Source organism: Rana temporaria, chromosome 7 (genome assembly GCF_905171775.1).
Source record: "Rana temporaria chromosome 7, aRanTem1.1, whole genome shotgun sequence".
In the NCBI taxonomy this organism is placed as follows: Eukaryota; Metazoa; Chordata; class Amphibia; order Anura; family Ranidae; genus Rana; species Rana temporaria.
In genome coordinates this window covers 11165972-11184613 of record NC_053495.1, presented here as the reverse complement: position 1 = coordinate 11184613, position 18642 = coordinate 11165972, and the positions used below count along the sequence as shown (strand labels likewise).

General features: G+C 44.1%; 2 protein-coding genes across 3 annotated transcripts in view; one reads left to right on the top strand and one right to left on the bottom strand.

The window, feature by feature from the left end:
- Positions 1 to 11687, bottom strand: part of XPC (XPC complex subunit, DNA damage recognition and repair factor) — a 35442-nt gene extending 23755 nt beyond the window's left edge. The window contains exons 1-5 of one of the 2 annotated variants that reach the window (XM_040358880.1): positions 11557 to 11687; positions 6650 to 6830; positions 4361 to 4455; positions 2242 to 2362; positions 565 to 649 (exon numbers count right to left, since the gene is read on the bottom strand). In XM_040358880.1, coding sequence (XP_040214814.1) covers positions 565 to 649; positions 2242 to 2362; positions 4361 to 4455; positions 6650 to 6830; positions 11557 to 11638 — 564 coding nt within the window. In that variant the 5' untranslated portion in view covers positions 11639 to 11687. The remainder of the gene's footprint in view (positions 1 to 564; positions 650 to 2241; positions 2363 to 4360; positions 4456 to 6649; positions 6831 to 11556) is intronic. The other variant, XM_040358881.1, reaches the window with a different exon arrangement.
- Positions 11688 to 11750: 63 nt separating this feature from the next.
- On the top strand, positions 11751 to 18437 carry LSM3 (LSM3 homolog, U6 small nuclear RNA and mRNA degradation associated). The gene is made up of 4 exons (XM_040358882.1): positions 11751 to 11868; positions 15325 to 15432; positions 15511 to 15606; positions 17687 to 18437. The coding sequence occupies exons 1-4, from the start codon at positions 11848 to 11850 to the stop codon at positions 17765 to 17767; spliced, it is 306 nt and encodes a 101-aa protein (XP_040214816.1). The 5' UTR covers positions 11751 to 11847; the 3' UTR covers positions 17768 to 18437.
- Positions 18438 to 18642: the final 205 nt, after the last annotated feature.

Sequence of the window (18642 nt, the reverse complement as noted above, 5' to 3'; positions counted from 1 at the left end):
AAATTCTACTATGATCACTAACATCCAGTCAAAATCCAGAAAAGTAACCACATGACTTCAGAAAAGGAGTGGGGGTGGGAATTAAAAAATAATGCCCGTCTCAGGCTAGTGCATGAGATATGTAAATAACCTGTCACTCACAGCAAGGGGGAAGAACGGACCAAGGTTTTTCTCTGTAAGTCCGTTTTATCTCACTGAACAATAAAAATAAAAAAGAGGATTGCTCAGAGCTGGATTAACTCTGTGTGGCAAGGCTGGGCACAGATGATAGGAAATCTTATACTGTTCATTGCGACATCAAAAAAAATCGGGTTTACATCCACTTTAAGGCGTTTTGCTTCAGGGGACAAAACACAAAGATGTGAACAGGTGCCATTGAGATGAAAGGGAATTTGCTTGTTGGGCGTTTTTTTTGGGGGGGGGGCGTTTTACAAGCTGAAAACGCTCAGGTGTGAATGCAGCCTTAAATTGTTATTCATATCTAATACCTAGGGAGCGGCCATTTTCTGGTAGTCCATGACTGAGACCAATCAGAGACACTGGGATCTGTCCCCCTTCTCCCACCTTATGTGTATCTTCACGAAGCTCCTTGCTGAAGCGGGTCATCATTCTGCGCAGATAAGCAGCAAATTCCGCCTTCCTCTTCTCCCTGTAGAACATAAAAGGACAGTCATTGGTAAAAGTATGCTAGAAGGGGATACTATAGACAGCAAGTTTTATAAAAATGGGTGGAAGTCCGCTTTAACCACTTCCATACCGGGAACTTATACACCTTCCCGCCCAGACCAATTTTTAGCTTTCAGCGCTGTTGCACTTTGAATGACAATTGCGCGGTCATGCTGCACTGTACCCAAACTAAATTTTTATCATTTTGTACCCACAAATAGAGCTTTCTTTTGGTGGTATTTGATCACCTCTGGGATTTTTATTTTCTGCAAAAAAAAATAACCGAAAACGTAGAAAAAAAAAAAATGTATTTTTTTGTTTCTGTTATAAAACATTGTAAGTAAGTACGTTTTCTCCTTCTGATAAGGCGGCACTGATGGGCACTAATATGCAGCACTAATGGGCATGGATAGGCGGCATGGATGGGCATGGATAGGCGGCATGGATGGGCACTGATAGGCGGCACGGATGGGCACTGATAGGCGGCACTATTGTATGTATTGTACTAATGGATGCCAATCAGTGCCAAACAATGCCTGCCAATCAGTGATGCCCATTGTGAGCACTGATTGGCATCCATTATTTGTGTCATTGTCATCCCTGGTGGTCTAGGGTAGCATACCTGTGTTTTTTGTTTTGCATCCCTGGTGGTCTAGTGGCATCCTCGGGGGGGCTGCGCTGAAAATTGATCAGCACAAACCCCCCGTCAGAGGAGCAGCCGACCGGCTGTCCTCTACTCGCGTCTGTAAGGCGCGAGTGAGGAAAAGCCGATTACCGGCTTATCCTGTTTACATCGTGATCAGCCGTGATTGGACACGGCTGATCACGTGGTAAAGAGTCTCCGTGAGAGACTCTTTACCTAGATCGGTGTTGCGGGGTGTCAGACCCCGGGGGCGCGCAACGGCTCAATACCCTGAGGACGTCATATGAAGTCCACTCAGGATATTGAAACCACTTTGCCGACGTCAATCTGTCATTGGCGGGCGGCAAGAGGTTAATCACTCACTGGGGTTGATTTACTAAAATTGGAGAGTGCAAAATCTGTTGTAGCTCTGCTTGGGAGCCAATCAGCTTCTAACTTCAGCTTCTTCAATTAAACTTTAACAAAAAAAAAAAAAATCCTGGAAGCTGATTGGTTTCTAAGCAGAGCTGCACCAGATTTTGCACTCTCCAAAGTTAGTAAATTAATCTCATTGATATTTTTTAAGTCCTTTGGATATCAGGACCGGTGTTCTGACAATAAATGTCCCATGTCGAATAAGGCCAGCCGGGAGTGCGCATGCGCATGCACAGTACGAAGCCGCCTAAAAGCCTCCGAACATCGGAATTTACGATCAGCTGTAGACGGCGCCTGCGCACAATCGCCGACGTTATGCCACGTGCTCCCGATGCTCGTGCGAGTCTGCAAGGGGCGGATTGTGCGCAGGCGCCGTCTACGGCTGATCGTAAATTCCGATGTTTGGCGGCTCCGTAATGCGCAAGCGAAGTACCGGGTGGGCATTATTCCTCAGGGGGGCATTTCCCAGATTTGTCAGCAAAGCTTCCTGACCAATCGCTTGTCCAATATGTACTTACTTCATCAGTCTTTTCTTTGCTGCCTCCGCGGTCTCGATCTCGATCTGTACCGGCTTCACCGAGGGCTCCCGGTCAGCAGAGGTGGAGGCCTGCAACGACTCCAGAGTCGGCTCGTTGAGCTCTAAACACACAAAACGGATAGTTGATGGAAAAACATGTCATGGAAAGAACTGACTACCGTAGACATCAAAGTGTCTGAGAAAAGAACTGCCTGTGCTCCCCACCAACCTACCAACTAATGGAAATCTGAAGAAGATGAAAGGAGTAATCTGATAGGTTGATAACGGTTCCTCTTTCATGTTGATAAGTAAAAAAAAAATCCTCCAATGCAATGATTGAAAATGTACCAAGATATGTTTGCAAGCAGAGATGCACCGAAATTTTGGTTGCCGAAACATATGGGCAATTTTTTGTCCAAAAATTGTGTTATTGGCATTCGGCCATGGTGCCGATAATGGCACAGAAAACGCACCACGATTTTACCACAAATTCGCTGCCATTTTGCTGCAAATTTGCAGATATTTTACCACGAATTTGGGCCGATTGGCAGCACCGATGTGCACCAATTGGCAGCACCGATGTGCACCAATTGGCAGCACCGATGTCCACCAATTGGCAAATTTGCAGATATTTTACCACGAATTTGGGCCGATTGGCAGCACTGATGTGCACCAATTGGCAGCACCGATGTGCACCGATTGGCAGCACCGATGTGCACCGATTGGCAGCACCGATGTGCACCGATTGGCAGCACCGATGTGCACCAATTGGCAGCACCGATGTGCACCAATTGGCAGCACCGATGTGCACCAATTGGCAGCACCGATTGGCAGCACTGGTGTGCGCCAATTGGCAGCACTGGTGTGCGCCAATTGGCAGCACTGGTGTGCGCCAATTGGCAGCACTGGTGTGCGCCAATTGGCAGCACTGGTGTGCGCCAATTGGCAGCACTGGTGTGCGCCAATTGGCAGCACTGGTGTGCGCCAATTGGCAGCAAGTTTGCCGGAAAATCTCAGCAAGTTTGCCGGAAAATCTCAGCAAGTTTGCCGGAAAATCTCAGCAAGTTTGCCGGAAAATCTCAGCAAGTTTGCCGGAAAATCTCAGCAAGTTTGCCGGAAAATCTCAGCAAGTTGGCAGCACTGGTGTGCACCAATTGGCAGCACCGATTAGCAGCACTGATGTGCACCGATTGGCAGCACCGATGATTGAAAATGTACTAAGGTATGCTTGGAAGCAGAGATGCACCGAAATTTCGGTTGCCAAAACATATCTGCAATTTTGAAAAAATTGTGTTATCGACATTCGACCATGTTGACAAGAATGGCACCAAAAACACACCACAATTTTACCACAAATTCGCTGCGATTTTTCTGTAAATTCACATAAATTTTACCGCAAACTTGCTGAAATTTTCCGGCAAATTTGCTGAGATTTTCCGGCAGATTTGCTGAGATTTTACCGCAAACTTGCTGAGATTTTACCGCAAACTTGCACCGATTGGCGGCCCTGATGAGCACCGATTGGCGGGCCTGATGAGCACCGATTGGCGGGCCTGATGAGCACCGATTGGCGGGCCTGATGAGCACCGATTGGCGGCCCTGGTGAGCACCGATTGGCGGCCCTGGTGAGCACCGATTGGCGGCCCTGGTGAGCACCGATTGGCGGCCCTGGTGAGCACCAATTGGCGGCCCTGGTGAGCACCGATTGGCGGCACAGTTTTTTTAAAACAGGAAGTGAGAGGAAATCCCTCCAAATTGGGGCAATCCCTGGTTGTCACCAGAACAAGTGTCCCCATTGGAAGATTCCCCTCTATTCCAACAACCACTTAAAATGTGGGATTTTCTTTCATGGTAAACATGAGAAACAGAGAGGAAGAATCTCCCTACCGGGGGAAACACACAGCAATAAAAACCCGACAGGGGTTCTAATCCCTCTCCACTTTATCCAAAACAAAATTTTTGCCTTTAGTTCTGCTTTAAGACATTTCCACAAATTATAACATTCCAGGGTAGAGGACTATAAAGAGATAAAAAGCTGCAAGGTTTCTATTGGACACCAGAAGTGATGTATGAAGCACACGGATGATCTCATTGGCGGATTTTAATATTTGCAGTGATACCTTCCACATCCTCCCATTCCTCATCGCTGTCCTCCGCACTGCTGTCTTCTATCACAGTCACATCCAGGACTTTCCCTTCCAAACTCAGCAAGGCTCTGCACAACACAATACAATACAGAAACTAAATATCTGGATAAAAAGGATCAAGAAATGACCCCTCCCCCATCCCAGAGACTCTCCTCCCCCATCCCCGAGACTCTCCTCCCCCAGCCCCGAGACTCTCCTCCCCCACCACAGAGACTCTCCTCCCCCACCACAGAGACTCTCCTCCCCCACCACAGAGACTCTCCTCCCCCAGCCCCGAGACTCTCCTCCCCCAGCCCCGAGACTCTCCTCCCCCATCCCCGAGACTCTCCTCCCCCACCCCCGAGACTCTCCTCCCCCATCCCCGAGACTCTCCTCCCCCATCCCCGAGACTCTCCTCCCCTCTCCTCCCCATCACAGAGCCTCTCCTCCCCACCCCCGAGACTCTCCCCCCCCACCCCAGAGACTCTCCTCCCCCACCCCAGAGACTCTCCTCCCCCACCCCAGAGACTCTCCTCCCCCATCCCCGAGCCGCTCCTCCCCCACCCCCGAGACTCTCCTCCCCCACCCCCCGAGACTCTCCTCCCCCACCCCCCCGAGACTCTCCTCCCCCACCCCCCCGAGACTCTCCTCCCCCATCCCCGAGCCTCTCCTGCCCACCCCCCGAGCCTCTCCTCCCCCACCCCAGAGACTCTCCTCCCCCACCCCAGAGACTCTCCTCCCCCACCCCAGAGACTCTCCTCCCCCATCCCCGAGACTCTCCTCCCCCATCCCCGAGACTCTCCTCCCCCACCCCCGAGACTCTCCTCCCCTCTCCTCCCCATCACAGAGCCTCTCCTCCCCACCCCCGAGACTCTCCTCCCCCACCCCAGAGACTCTCCTCCCCCACCCCAGAGACTCTCCTCCCCCACCCCAGAGACTCTCCTCCCCCATCCCCGAGCCGCTCCTCCCCCATCCCCGAGACTCTCCTCCCCCACCCCCCGAGCCTCTCCTCCCCCACCCCCGAGCCTCTCCTCCCCCACCCCCGAGACTCTCCTCTCCCATCCCAGAGCCTCTCCTCCCCCATCCCCGAGACTCTCCTCCCCCACCCCCGAGACTCTCCTCCCCCACCCCCGAGACTCTCCTCCCCCATCCCAGAGCCTCTCCTCCCCCATCCCCGAGACTCTCCTCCCCTCCTCTTTACCTTTCCCACCAGGTGCCCTCTTCCCTCCCATCCTATATGATTACCCCCCCCCCCCCCCCCGGGCTTCCTAGTTACCCGCTGCCCCGGCCACCTTTCCCCCTCGGAATTCTAGGCCCAAAAATCACTCCAAACTGATGACTTGTGGGAAATTTTTAAGTGGCGCCTATGGAAAATGTTAAGTAGCAATATTTGTCACCATATCAGGGGTGCGAGAAATTTTAAAGCTTGACATGTTTGGTATCTATTGACTCGGGGCATTCTCATCTAATTTTATTTTATTTATTTTTACTGAAAGATGTGTAATTAAATGCAATTTTGTACCTTTGGAGTTATGCTGATTTATACAAATAGATGAAGTTTTAAATATATACTATATAAAAAAAAATACACAAACACACTATATTACCAAAAGTATTGGGACGCCTGCTTTTACACGCACATGAACTTTAATGGCCTCCCAGTCTTAGTCCGTAGGGTTCAATATTGAGTTGGCCCCGCCCTTTGCAGCTATAACAGCTTCACCTCTTCTGGGAAGGCCGTCCACAAGGTTTAGGAGTGTGTCTATGGGAATGTTTGACCATTCTTCCAGAAGCGCATTTGTGAGGTCAGGCACTGATGTTGGACGAGAAGGCCTGGCTTGAAGTCCCATCTCTAATTCATCAAGTTGAGGTCAGGACTCTGTGCAGGCCAGTCAAGTTCCTCCACCCCAAACGCGCTCACCCATGTATTTGTGGACCTTGCTTTGTGCACTGGTGCGCAGTCATGTTGGAACAGGAAAGGGCCGTCCCCAATCTCCTCCCACAAAGTTGGGAGCATGAAACTGTCCAAAATGTCTTGGTATGCTGACGCCTTAAGAGTTCCCTTCACTGGAACTAAGAGGCCAACACAATCCCTGAAAAACAACCCCACACTGTAATGGCAGATGTCCCAATACTTTTGGTAATATAGTATCATATTTTTATGTACACATTGGTCAGATAAAGGATATAAAATAGGGAATTTCTGATGTTAGCACTTTTCGCCTTTTATTATAAATATAATAAAATTATAATATCTCTCCGGTGATCTGATGACACACTCACTCGATCTCCCTCTCCGTGTCTTCAGATTTAATCGTTGTGGTTTTCTTTGTTTTTCTGGCGCCTCTCTTTGCCGCGATCTCTCCGCCCCCATCAGCCTTCTTTGTGGTTTTACCACCTGGCGCCGAGCTTCTGCGTCTCTTCCGAGACACCTTCCCGTCATCGGAAACGTCCGCCTTCTCATCTGTCAGATCAGAGCAACAAACAGAAGATGTTCACAGGTGATAAACCTCACACAGAGCAACATGGGAGACACGAGCAACTGTCTGTACTACAACCACCCGGGGGGACTACAAAGCTCAGCCAGGACAAACACTGCATGGGGGAGGGGCGCTCCAGCCTTCATATAGGACGGGCTTGTTTTTATAGAGGAGCCGTCACTTCTCACATCCAGGGCATTCATAATAATAATAATAATGATATTAATAATAATAATAATAATAGGGATCCAGATAAATATAGTATATAATTGAAAATATAAATTAATAAATGATGGGTATGAAGATCATAAATACAGTATATAATGGTGATACTATCATTATATACTATATTATCTGCATCCCCATCATTATATACTATATTTATTATCTGCATCCCCATCATCATTATTATTATTAAAAGTAATGATGGGGATGCAGATAATATAGTAAATAATAATAATAATAATAATAATAATAATAATGATGATAGGGAGAAGATAATAAACATAAGTATATAATAATAATAATAATAATAATAATATTTTACTATATTTATTATCTGCATCATATATATATATATATATATATATATATATATATATATATATATATATATATATATATATATATATATATATATATATACACACACACACTGTATTTATGATCCTCATCCCTATAATTTATTATTATTATCATCATTATATACTATATTTATTATCTGCAACCCCATCATTGTCATTATTATTATTATTTTAATTTACTATATTTATTATCTACATCCTTATTATTATTATATACTGTATTTATGATCTTCATCCATATCATTATATACTATATTATCTGCATCCATCCCTATCATTGTCATTATTATTAATACGACAATGATGGGAATGCAGATAATAAATATAGTATATAATGATATGGATGAAGATCATAAATACAGTATATAATAATAATGATAAGGATGTAGATAATAAATATAGTAAAATAAAAAAATCGTAATAATAATGAAAACAAATGACGGGGGTGCAGAAGATAAATATAGTATATAATGATAATAATGGGGATGCAGATAATAAATAAAGTATATGATAATAATAATAATAATAAATTATAGGGATGAGGATCATAAATACAGTATATAATAATAATGGTGGGGATGCAGATAATAAATATAGTATAATAATAATAATAATAATAATAATAATAATAATAATAATAGGGATGCAGATAATATAGTAAAATATTATTAATATTATATTTTACTATATTTGTTATCTGCATCCCCATCATTATTATTATTATTATTATTATTATTAATAGTAATAATAATGATGGGGATGCAGATAATATAGTAAATTATTATTATTATATTATCTGCATCCCCATCATTATTATTATATACTATATTTATTATCTGCATCCCTATATATATATAAATATACACACACACACACACAGTATGTATATATATATACACACACACACACATACATACATATACATACACACACTGTATTTATGATCATCATCCCTATAATTTATTATTATTATCATCATCATTATATACTATATTTATTATCTGCATCCCTATTATTTGTCCTCATTATTATTATTTTAATGTTACTATATTTATTATCTACATCCTTATCATTATATACTGTATTTATGATCTTCATTCATATCATTATATACTATATTTAGTATCTGCATCCCCATCATTGTCATTATAATTAATATGACAATGATGGGAATGCAGATAATAAATATAGTATATAATGATATGGATGAAGATCATAAATACAGTATATAATAATAATAATAATAATAATAATAATGTAGATAATAAATATAGTAAAATAAAATAATATTAATAATAATGAAAACACATGATGGAGGTGCAGAAATATAGCATATAATGATAATGATGGGGGTGCAGAAAATAAATATAGTACAATAATAATGAGAACAATGATGGAGATGCAGATAATATAGTATATAATGATTAATAATAATAAATTATAGGGATGAGGATCATAAATACAGTATATAATAATAATAATAATGATGGGGATGCAGATAATATAGTAAATATTATATTTTACTATATTTATTACCTGCATCCCTATTATTATTATGATGACAATGATGGGGATGCAGATAATAAATCTAGTATATCATAATAATAATAATAATAATAATGATAGGGAGAAGATAATAAACATAAGTATATAATAATAATAATAATAATAATAATGGGGAGCAGATAATAAATATAGTAAAATAAAATATTAATAATGATGGGGGTGCAGATAATAAATATTGTATATAATGATAATAATGATAATGATGGGAAGCAGATAATATAGTATATAATGATGATGGGGGTGCAGATAATATAGTATATAATGATGATGGGGGTGCAGATAATATAGTATATAATGATGATGGGGGTGCAGATAATATAGTATATATAATGATGATGGGGGTGCAGATAATATAGTATATATAATGATGATGGGGGTGCAGATAATATAGTATATAATGATGATGGGGGTGCAGATAATATAGTATATAATGATGATGGGGGTGCAGATAATATAGTATATAATGATGATGGGGGTGCAGATAATATAGTATATAATGATGATGGGGGTGCAGATAATATAGTATATATAATGATGATGGGGGTGCAGATAATATAGTATATAATGATGATGGGGGGTGCAGATAATATAGTATATAATGATGATGGGGGTGCAGATAATATAGTATATAATGATGATGGGGGTGCAGATAATATAGTATATAATGATGATGGGGGGTGCAGATAATATAGTATATAATGATGATGGGGGGTGCAGATAATATAGTATATAATGATGATGGGGGGTGCAGATAATATAGTATATAATGATGATGGGGGTGCAGATAATATAGTATATAATGATGATGGGGGTGCAGATAATATAGTATATAATGATGATGGGGGTGCAGATAATATAGTATATAATGATGATGGGGGGTGCAGATAATATAGTATATAATGATGATGGGGGGTGCAGATAATATAGTATATAATGATGATGGGGGTGCAGATAATATAGTATATAATGATGATGGGGGTGCAGATAATATAGTATATAATGATGATGGGGGGTGCAGATAATATAGTATATAATGATGATGGGAAGCAGATAATATAGTATATAATGATGATGGGGGTGCAGATAATATAGTATATAATGATGATGGGGGGTGCAGATAATATAGTATATAATGATGATGGGGGTGCAGATAATATAGTATATAATGATGATGGGGGTGCAGATAATATAGTATATAATGATGATGGGGGTGCAGATAATAAATATAGTATATAATGATGATGGGGGTGCAGATAATAAATATAGTATATAATGATGATGGGGGTGCAGATAATAAATATAGTATATAATGATGATGGGGGTGCAGATAATATAGTATATAATGATGATGGGGGGTGCAGATAATAAATATAGTATATAATGATGATGGGGGTGCAGATAATATAGTATATAATGATGATGGGGGTGCAGATAATATAGTATATAATGATGATGGGGGTGCAGATAATATAGTATATAATGATGATGTGGGTGCAGATAATATAGTATATAATGATGATGGGGGTGCAGATAATATAGTATATAATGATGATGGGGGGTGCAGATAATAAATATAGTATATAATGATGATGGGGGGTGCAGATAATATAGTATATAATGATGATGGGGGTGCAGATAATATAGTATATAATGATGATGGGGGTGCAGATAATATAGTATATAATGATGATGGGGGTGCAGATAATATAGTATATAATGATGATGGGGGGTGCAGATAATAAATATAGTATATAATGATGATGGGGGGTGCAGATAATATAGTATATAATGATGATGGGGGTGCAGATAATATAGTATATAATGATGATGGGGGTGCAGATAATATAGTATATAATGATGATGGGGGTGCAGATAATATAGTATATAATGATGATGGGGGTGCAGATAATATAGTATATAATGATGATGGGGGTGCAGATAATATAGTATATAATGATGATGGGGGTGCAGATAATATAGTATATAATGATGATGGGGGTGCAGATAATATAGTATATAATGATGATGGGGGTGCAGATAATATAGTATATAATGATGATGGGGGTGCAGATAATATAGTATATAATGATGATGGGGGTGCAGATAATATAGTATATAATGATGATGGGGGGTGCAGATAATATAGTATATAATGATGATGGGGGGTGCAGATAATATAGTATATAATGATGATGGGGGTGCAGATAATATAGTATATAATGATGATGGGGGGTGCAGATAATATAGTATATAATGATGATGGGAAGCAGATAATATAGTATATAATGATGATGGGGGTGCAGATAATATAGTATATAATGATGATGGGGGGTGCAGATAATATAGTATATAATGATGATGGGGGTGCAGATAATATAGTATATAATGATGATGGGGGTGCAGATAATATAGTATATAATGATGATGGGGTGCAGATAATAAAGTATATAATGATGATAATGGGTATTATAATGACAATGATTGGGGTGTACAGGGCATGTGACACTCTGCAGTGTCTCTCCACCAATCCCCTGTGAGCAGTAGTCCCCGCCCCCCTCACCCTCTCTCCTCTTGGCGGGGGCTCTCCTGGCTCTCTTCCCCCCGCTCGGTCCCCCGGACTCCCCGCCGCCTCTCTTTGCCATCCCGGTGGCTCCCCTCCGTCCTCACATGCCTCTGTTGTGTAACAAACCCACACCCCCCCCCACTTTCCTCGCAGGAAGTCACGTGTCACTCTGCTCTTTTCTGATTGGCCGAGCCGCCTCCTGCTGTCCCGGACTGGCCGCGGATATCTCGCGAGAGAGCGCGGTAACCTTTGGAGACTCTGCCTCTTCCGCTGCGCGCCACCGGTAACATGGCGGACGATGGAGAGCAGGTGAGGCTGTGCTCAGAGGGGGGAGCCCCGGCGGGTCCTTTGTGTTCTCAGACCTGTGTATAGAGGGGTCCCCTGTGTCTGACCTTCCCTCTCAGCCTATAGCTGGCCCCTCATTGGAGGAGTGCTCTGGGGGCTCATTGTGGTAACCCATGGCAACTAGAGTTGCCACCTCTTCCCTTTAAAACCGAACACATATGAATCGCATAGTTCCTGTGGCTAATTAAGGTGGTAATTGAGTTCACTTGGTGCATTACCTGTATTAAATCAGCCTCAGAACCCGTATCATTTATGTGTTATTGGGCTCGAAGGGGTGAGGTGGCAACTCTAGTTGCCATGGGTTACCACAATGAGCCCCCAGAGCACTCCCCATGGCAACATACGTGGCTGGGCCAATCACAGATGGTGTGTTGCAGAGTGTCGCAGTCCGCCATGATGCGTTGCGCCTTTTATTTTTATGGCGGGTCAAATTTTCAGGATATTTCTGTGTGTTGGCTGCCCATTGACTTCAATCGATTGTCTTATTCACTTCAGCCCTGGAAGGTTTTACTAACACCCCCCCCCCCCTTCCCTTCAGGCTGTTTACACCCACAGATCCACGTCCTTGTCTGTGTAACCGCCGATCGGCGGGTGCCTGGTGGAAATCGCGGCCGCCAGGCATGCGCATTGGCATCTCAGTAATGCGGCGGGCGCTAGCGTGCCCCCCAGTGGCTGGAGGCCGTATATAGACGGCCCCCGCGGCAATTGGCATCCACACTGCGGTCGTACGGCCGGCAGGAAGTGTTTAACCACTTAAGCCCCGGACCAATATGCTGCCTAAAGACCCAAGGTGTTTTTACGATTCGGCACTGCGTCACTTTAACAGACAATTGCGCGGTCGTGCGACGTGGCTCCCAAACAAACTTGGCGTCCTTTTTTCCTCACAAATAGAGCTTTCTTTCGGTGGTATTTGATCACCTCTGCGGTTTTTAGTTTTTGCGCTATAAACAAAAATAGAGCGACAATTTTGAAAAAAATTCAATATTTTTTACTTTTTGCTATAATAAATATCCCCAAAAACATATATAAAAACGTATTTTTTCCTCAGTTTAGGCCGATACGTATTCTTCTACATATTTTTGGTAAAAAAAAATCGCAATAATCGTTTATCGGTTGGTTTGCGCAAAATTTATAGCGTTTACAAAATAGGGGATAGTTTTATTGCATTTTTTTTTTTTTTTCTACTAATGGCGGCGATCAGCGATTTTTTTTTTTTTTTCGTGACTGCGACATTATGGCGGACACTTCGGACAATTTTGACACATTTTTGGGACCACTGTAATTTTCACAGCAAAAAATGCATTTAAATTGCATTGTTTATTGTGAAAATGACAGTTGCGGTTTGGGAGTTAAACACAGGGGGCGCTGTAACATTTAGTGTTCACTTGGTGTGTGTTTACAACTGTAGGGGGGTGTGGCTGTAGGACTGACACCATCGATCGAGCCTCCCTTATAAAAGGGATCACTCGATCGATGCAGCCGCCACAGTGAAGCACGGAGAAGCCGTGTTTACATACGGCTCTCCCCGTTCTTCAGCTCCGGGGAGCGATCGCGACGGGGCGGCTATAAACGAATAGCCGCCCCCTCATCCCGGATCGCTCCCCGAGGCTTACCGACCTCCGCATGTACCGGGGGGGGGGGTCCCGATCGGACCCCCCACCCACGTCAAGCAGAGGACGTACAGGTACGTTGATGTGCCTGTCCGTGCCATTCTGCCGACGTATATGTACATGAGGAGGTCGGCAAGTGGTTAAGGGGAAAAACAAACTTATTTGGGCTAAATAGCAACTGGCAAGTATATAGAGAGGTCTGAGGCCCGATGTTATGGATGTCCCATGATGGTCACCGAAGGACTCCTAGCGGCTCTGTGTACCGGGGGGTTGGGGACTCAATCCAGAGGACGGCGGTGGAGCTGTCATGCTGTACCCCCTGGCTTTATTGCTTTGAGCCTCCGAACTGCAACAAGTATACAGCCAGTGCAGCCAGAACTCCTCACCTACATACTTGATTTTCCAGTAAAGGTTAAACAAAGTAAATGTTCTGACTAGGCTTGTACCGATACTAGTGTCGGTATCGGGACCGATACAGAGCATTTGCGCGAGTACTTGTACTCACGCAAATGCTCCCGATGCTTCCCCGATACTTTTTTTTTTTATGTGGCCGGAGAGGAGTCAGTGTCTGTGGAATGCGGGGGGAGTGCAGGCGGAGTTTGGCTGTAGAGGGGGGTGTCGGGCCGGTGCTTCCGCGACTGATAAGAACAGCGTGCGGCATGGCTGTGACAGGGAGGCAGTGACACACAGGCTGAAGCCTGGCTTTGCGGGGGGGTCCGTCGTCACACACCCGGGACCCAGCCGCGGCTCTGACTCCCAACCCCCCCCCCCCCCCCCCAAGCCAGGCTTCAGCCTGTGTGTCACTGCCTCTCTGTCGCAGCCATGCTGCCCGCTGGTCATCTGAGCAGCCTACAGCAATTACGGGTGTGAAGTGGGGGGGATCTGTATTGTAGGAGGGGGGGTGTCTAGTGTAGGGGGGGGTGTCTATATTGTAAGGGGGAGGGGTCTGTGTAACATGTCAGCGGCTGAATGTCCCTACACTCATCTTGGTACACCCTGTAGGAGGGGGGGTGTCTAGTGTAGGGGGGGATCTATATTGTAAGGGGGAGGGGTCTGTGTAACATGTCAGCGGCTGAATGTCCCTACACTCATCTTGGTACACCCTGTAGGAGGGGGGGTGTCTAGTGTAGGGGGGGATCTATATTGTAAGGGGGAGGGGTCTGTGTAACATGTCAGCGGCTGAATGTCCCTACACTCATCTTGGTACACCCTGTAGGAGGGGGGGTGTCTAGTGTAGGGGGGGATCTATATTGTAAGGGGGAGGGGTCTGTGTAACATGTCAGCGGCTGAACGTCCCTACACTCATCTTGGTACACCTTGCACTCCGCTGCAGTAAGCAGCAGCAGACATCTTGTTACAACCAGCCTGAGCTATATGGGCTGGGTGTAACAAGATGTCTGTTGCTGCAGCGGAGTGCAGGGTGTACCAAGATGGGCGTTGCAGCATTTATTTTTATTCAGTGTCATTTGTGCAGCATTTCAGTGCCAGCCACCTATCAGTGCCCACAAGTGCCACCTATCAGTGCCAGCCACCTATTACTGCCCATCAGCGCCAGTCAGTGCCCATAAGTGCCGCCTATCCGTCCCCATCTGTCAAACTGACACATGACATTGAAAAAAAGTATCGGTATTCGGTATCGGCGAGTACTTGGAAAAAAGTATCGGTACTTGTACTCGGTCTTAAAGTGGTATCGGGACAACCCTAGTTCTGACCTTAACACAGCTGCCGTATTGGCTGGATAGTGTTAGCACCTCACTGATTGGTTGAGTCTTACAAATATTAACTGATACCTTCTGTCTTTGACCGGCAGCCGACCACAAACACGGTGGAGGAGCCTCTGGACTTGATCCGGCTGAGCTTGGATGAACGGATCTATGTGAAGATGAGGAACGACAGAGAACTCCGGGGGAGGTTACATGTGAGTGTCTCCCTATTATCTCTATGATGTATAATTACAACCCCCGGGATCTACATTAATCTCTCCCTGTCTGGACAGGCCTATGATCAGCACTTGAATATGATCCTGGGAGATGTGGAGGAGACGGTGACCACCATCGAAATTGATGAGGAAACCTATGAGGAGATTTATAAGGTGAGTGCAAGTCACATGACCGCTATGTTTGTAAAATGTTCTCACTAGATGAAGGAGTTCTATAGTCACAGCATACACTTTCATTTTATACCATCAGCATTGTAAATGCATTGTTATATTTGGCAATCCAATATAATCTTCCTTGAGAAATCTCCTTTCATGTTGTGAGCTCTGCCTGTCTGCTGGCCATCTCTTTTCCACAACTTCATGGATTCCCAGCATGCTTTGCAGCTTCTCCTCCATTTCTAAGGACTACATATCCCATTGTACCTTGCTGCCTGCAAGCAAATTACTGTACTGACTCTGCCTCCTCTCATCCCCCCCCCTTCCCCCGGCCGGCTGTCTGGCGCGACCTGAGGAGCTGGGTACCACCGACCACTCGTATTCTCAGTGGCGGTCCATCCGTCCATACCCCTCCTCCTCTCTGTGATGTAAGAAACCAGAATCAATGAGGATTTCGTCATGTCCGGTTTCGGTGTGATGTTTGCAAGCCGTTAATGGCTTGTAAGGCATCTGATCAAACAAATCTCCGTTTGATCAGAAGCTAGGTCTGGTGGTCTAATAGACCCCAGATCTCTCCATAAAGAGGACCTGTCATGCTTATTTTTACCACAAGGGATGTTGTCATGGCAAGAAATATGATCAAGGGAAAAAAAATAAAAGGGACAGTGTACAAAATTAAATACCCAGCCCCCCCCCCCCCCCCTGTTCACATTCAAATGACCTGCATGTGTAAATGGTAATTGCATATGATGTATCGCCGCAAACATCAGAGCAAAAAAAAAAAATAGGGCTAGATCACCTGTGTAACTTTAACCACTTGTCTCCCGAGGACGTCATATGACGTCCTCGACTTTGTGCGGTGATATCTGAATGATGCCTGCAGCTACAGGCCTCATTCAGATATCGCCTCTCTCAAAAATATTCAAATTGCACACCTTCCTGGAGAGTGGCCAATGAGAAAAGAGGGTGCTGAACCGATCACCAGCTGGGAACTGGAAAAGCGCTATATATATATATATATATATATATATATATATATATATATATATATACACACCAAGGATCGTTTAAAACGTCCCAACATTTTTTTTAATGCATAGAAACGATCACAGAAAACGGCAACGTTTCGAAGTCGCACAGGACCTCTTCGTCAGGCAAGTGACTTGCCTGACGAAGAGGTCCTGTGCGACTTCGAAACGTTGCTGTTTTCTGTGATCGTTTCTATGCATTACATTTTTTTTGGACGTTTTAAACGATCCTTGGTGTGCTGGTGAATATATCTATATTCAGATATCCCCCTCTTCTGCCGGCGATTCTGTGAACGATCATATCGGCATTTCCGCCGCTTGATCGTTCTTATAGGCAGCGGGAGGGGACGCCCTCCCGCCGTCATCCGGTGCTTCTCCGGGCTCTCCCGTGCCATCGGGGGGCCTGGAGAACTAATCGGCCGGCGCCAGCTCACGATGATAGAGATGACTGGTCACCAGTCATCTCTATGACCGTCGGAGGCCCGGGTGTGACGTCACAACGTTTACCCGGAAGTAAACAAAGCCGCAATTGCGGCTGTCGGCATAAGATCAGTGCACAATCTCATGCTTTCAAGCCTGGAGGAGAGATGTGGGGTCTTATTGACTTATGTGGGGTCTTATTGACCCCACATCTCTCCATAAAGAGGACCTGTCACAGTGATTCCTAATACAAGGGATGTTTACATTTGCATTGTGATTTTTACATGAAGGAGAGAAGTGCCAGAATAGGCCCGGTGGAGAAAGGGTTACTCTACTTTCGGGGGGGGGGGGTGGTGGCACATAAATCCCTCTCCCTCCCTCCCTTTCCTTTTCAATCTGCAGCTCTGTAATATTCTACCAAAATTCTGTTCTCTGCTTTCATAAAATGTATATAATTTGGGGGTTCAAAGTAATTTTCTAGCAAAAAAAAAATGCACGTCTTTACATGTAAGTGTCACATTCGGCCTGGGGGTATAGCGATAAATGGGGGGAAATTAATTATGATTTTATGTTTTGACCATAGGCATGCTTGAATGAATCGGTGACGTTCCTTTTATTTTCTCTTCTAGTCTACGAAGAGAAACATCCCCATGCTTTTTGTCCGCGGTGATGGCGTTGTGCTCGTAGCTCCTCCATTAAGAGTTGGATGATGAGTTTCAGCAAAGAGTCTCTAACAAGCCCGAGTCCCAAGAACCTCCACTGTCTCTTCTCACCCAATCCCAGACACAGGGATATTTTTCTTGCTCATGGCAAGAGTTCATAACACAGAGCCTAATTCAATATATCTCCTTCTGATGGGAAACTACAAGACCCAGCATTCCTTCCCAGCTAGGGATGAGCAGAAACTGCCTTGTTTCATATCAGCAGGAGAGCTTCAGATTGCCTATGGGTTCTGTAGCTCTGCATTGCAGAGAGGCAATTCTAGTCTTTAGACCTGATTCACACCTATGCATTTTTATTTTTTGTGCTTTTTTCAGATTTGCACTACACTCCATTTATCATGGTTTCCTATGGAACAGGTTCTGTAGTGCAAAAAGCACTAAAAATGCCATAGGTGTGAATCGGGCCTTAATCTTAATACAGCAAAATTGTGTTTCCTTTTGGCAGATGCCGCAGTTTTTATTTTGTAATGAATTTTGATGGTGTGTGAAAGTCGGCCCAAAAATTTCCTTTTTTATATTTGATGGAAGCAGCAGAAGGCTTGTACAGGTTTTACTGTATCTGTTTGGTTTAGAATGGAACTTTCAAATCGCTGATGCTTGTGTTGGAGTGGACATGTCGTCATGTCAATTAAACTTTTATTTTTAGAGCCGACTAAAATCATTTGTGTTCTTTGTGTTTTATTTTTTTTTGTGTTTGTTTTCTTTTTTTCCCCATCATTTAAAACACTGCAGCGTGAGCCCAGACCCCAGCACGACTTGCATTTAACCACTTAAGCCCCGGACCATTTTGTTGCTAAAGGACCAGGCCACTTTTTGCGATTCGGCACTGCGTCGCTTTAACTGGCAATTGCGCGGTCGTGCGA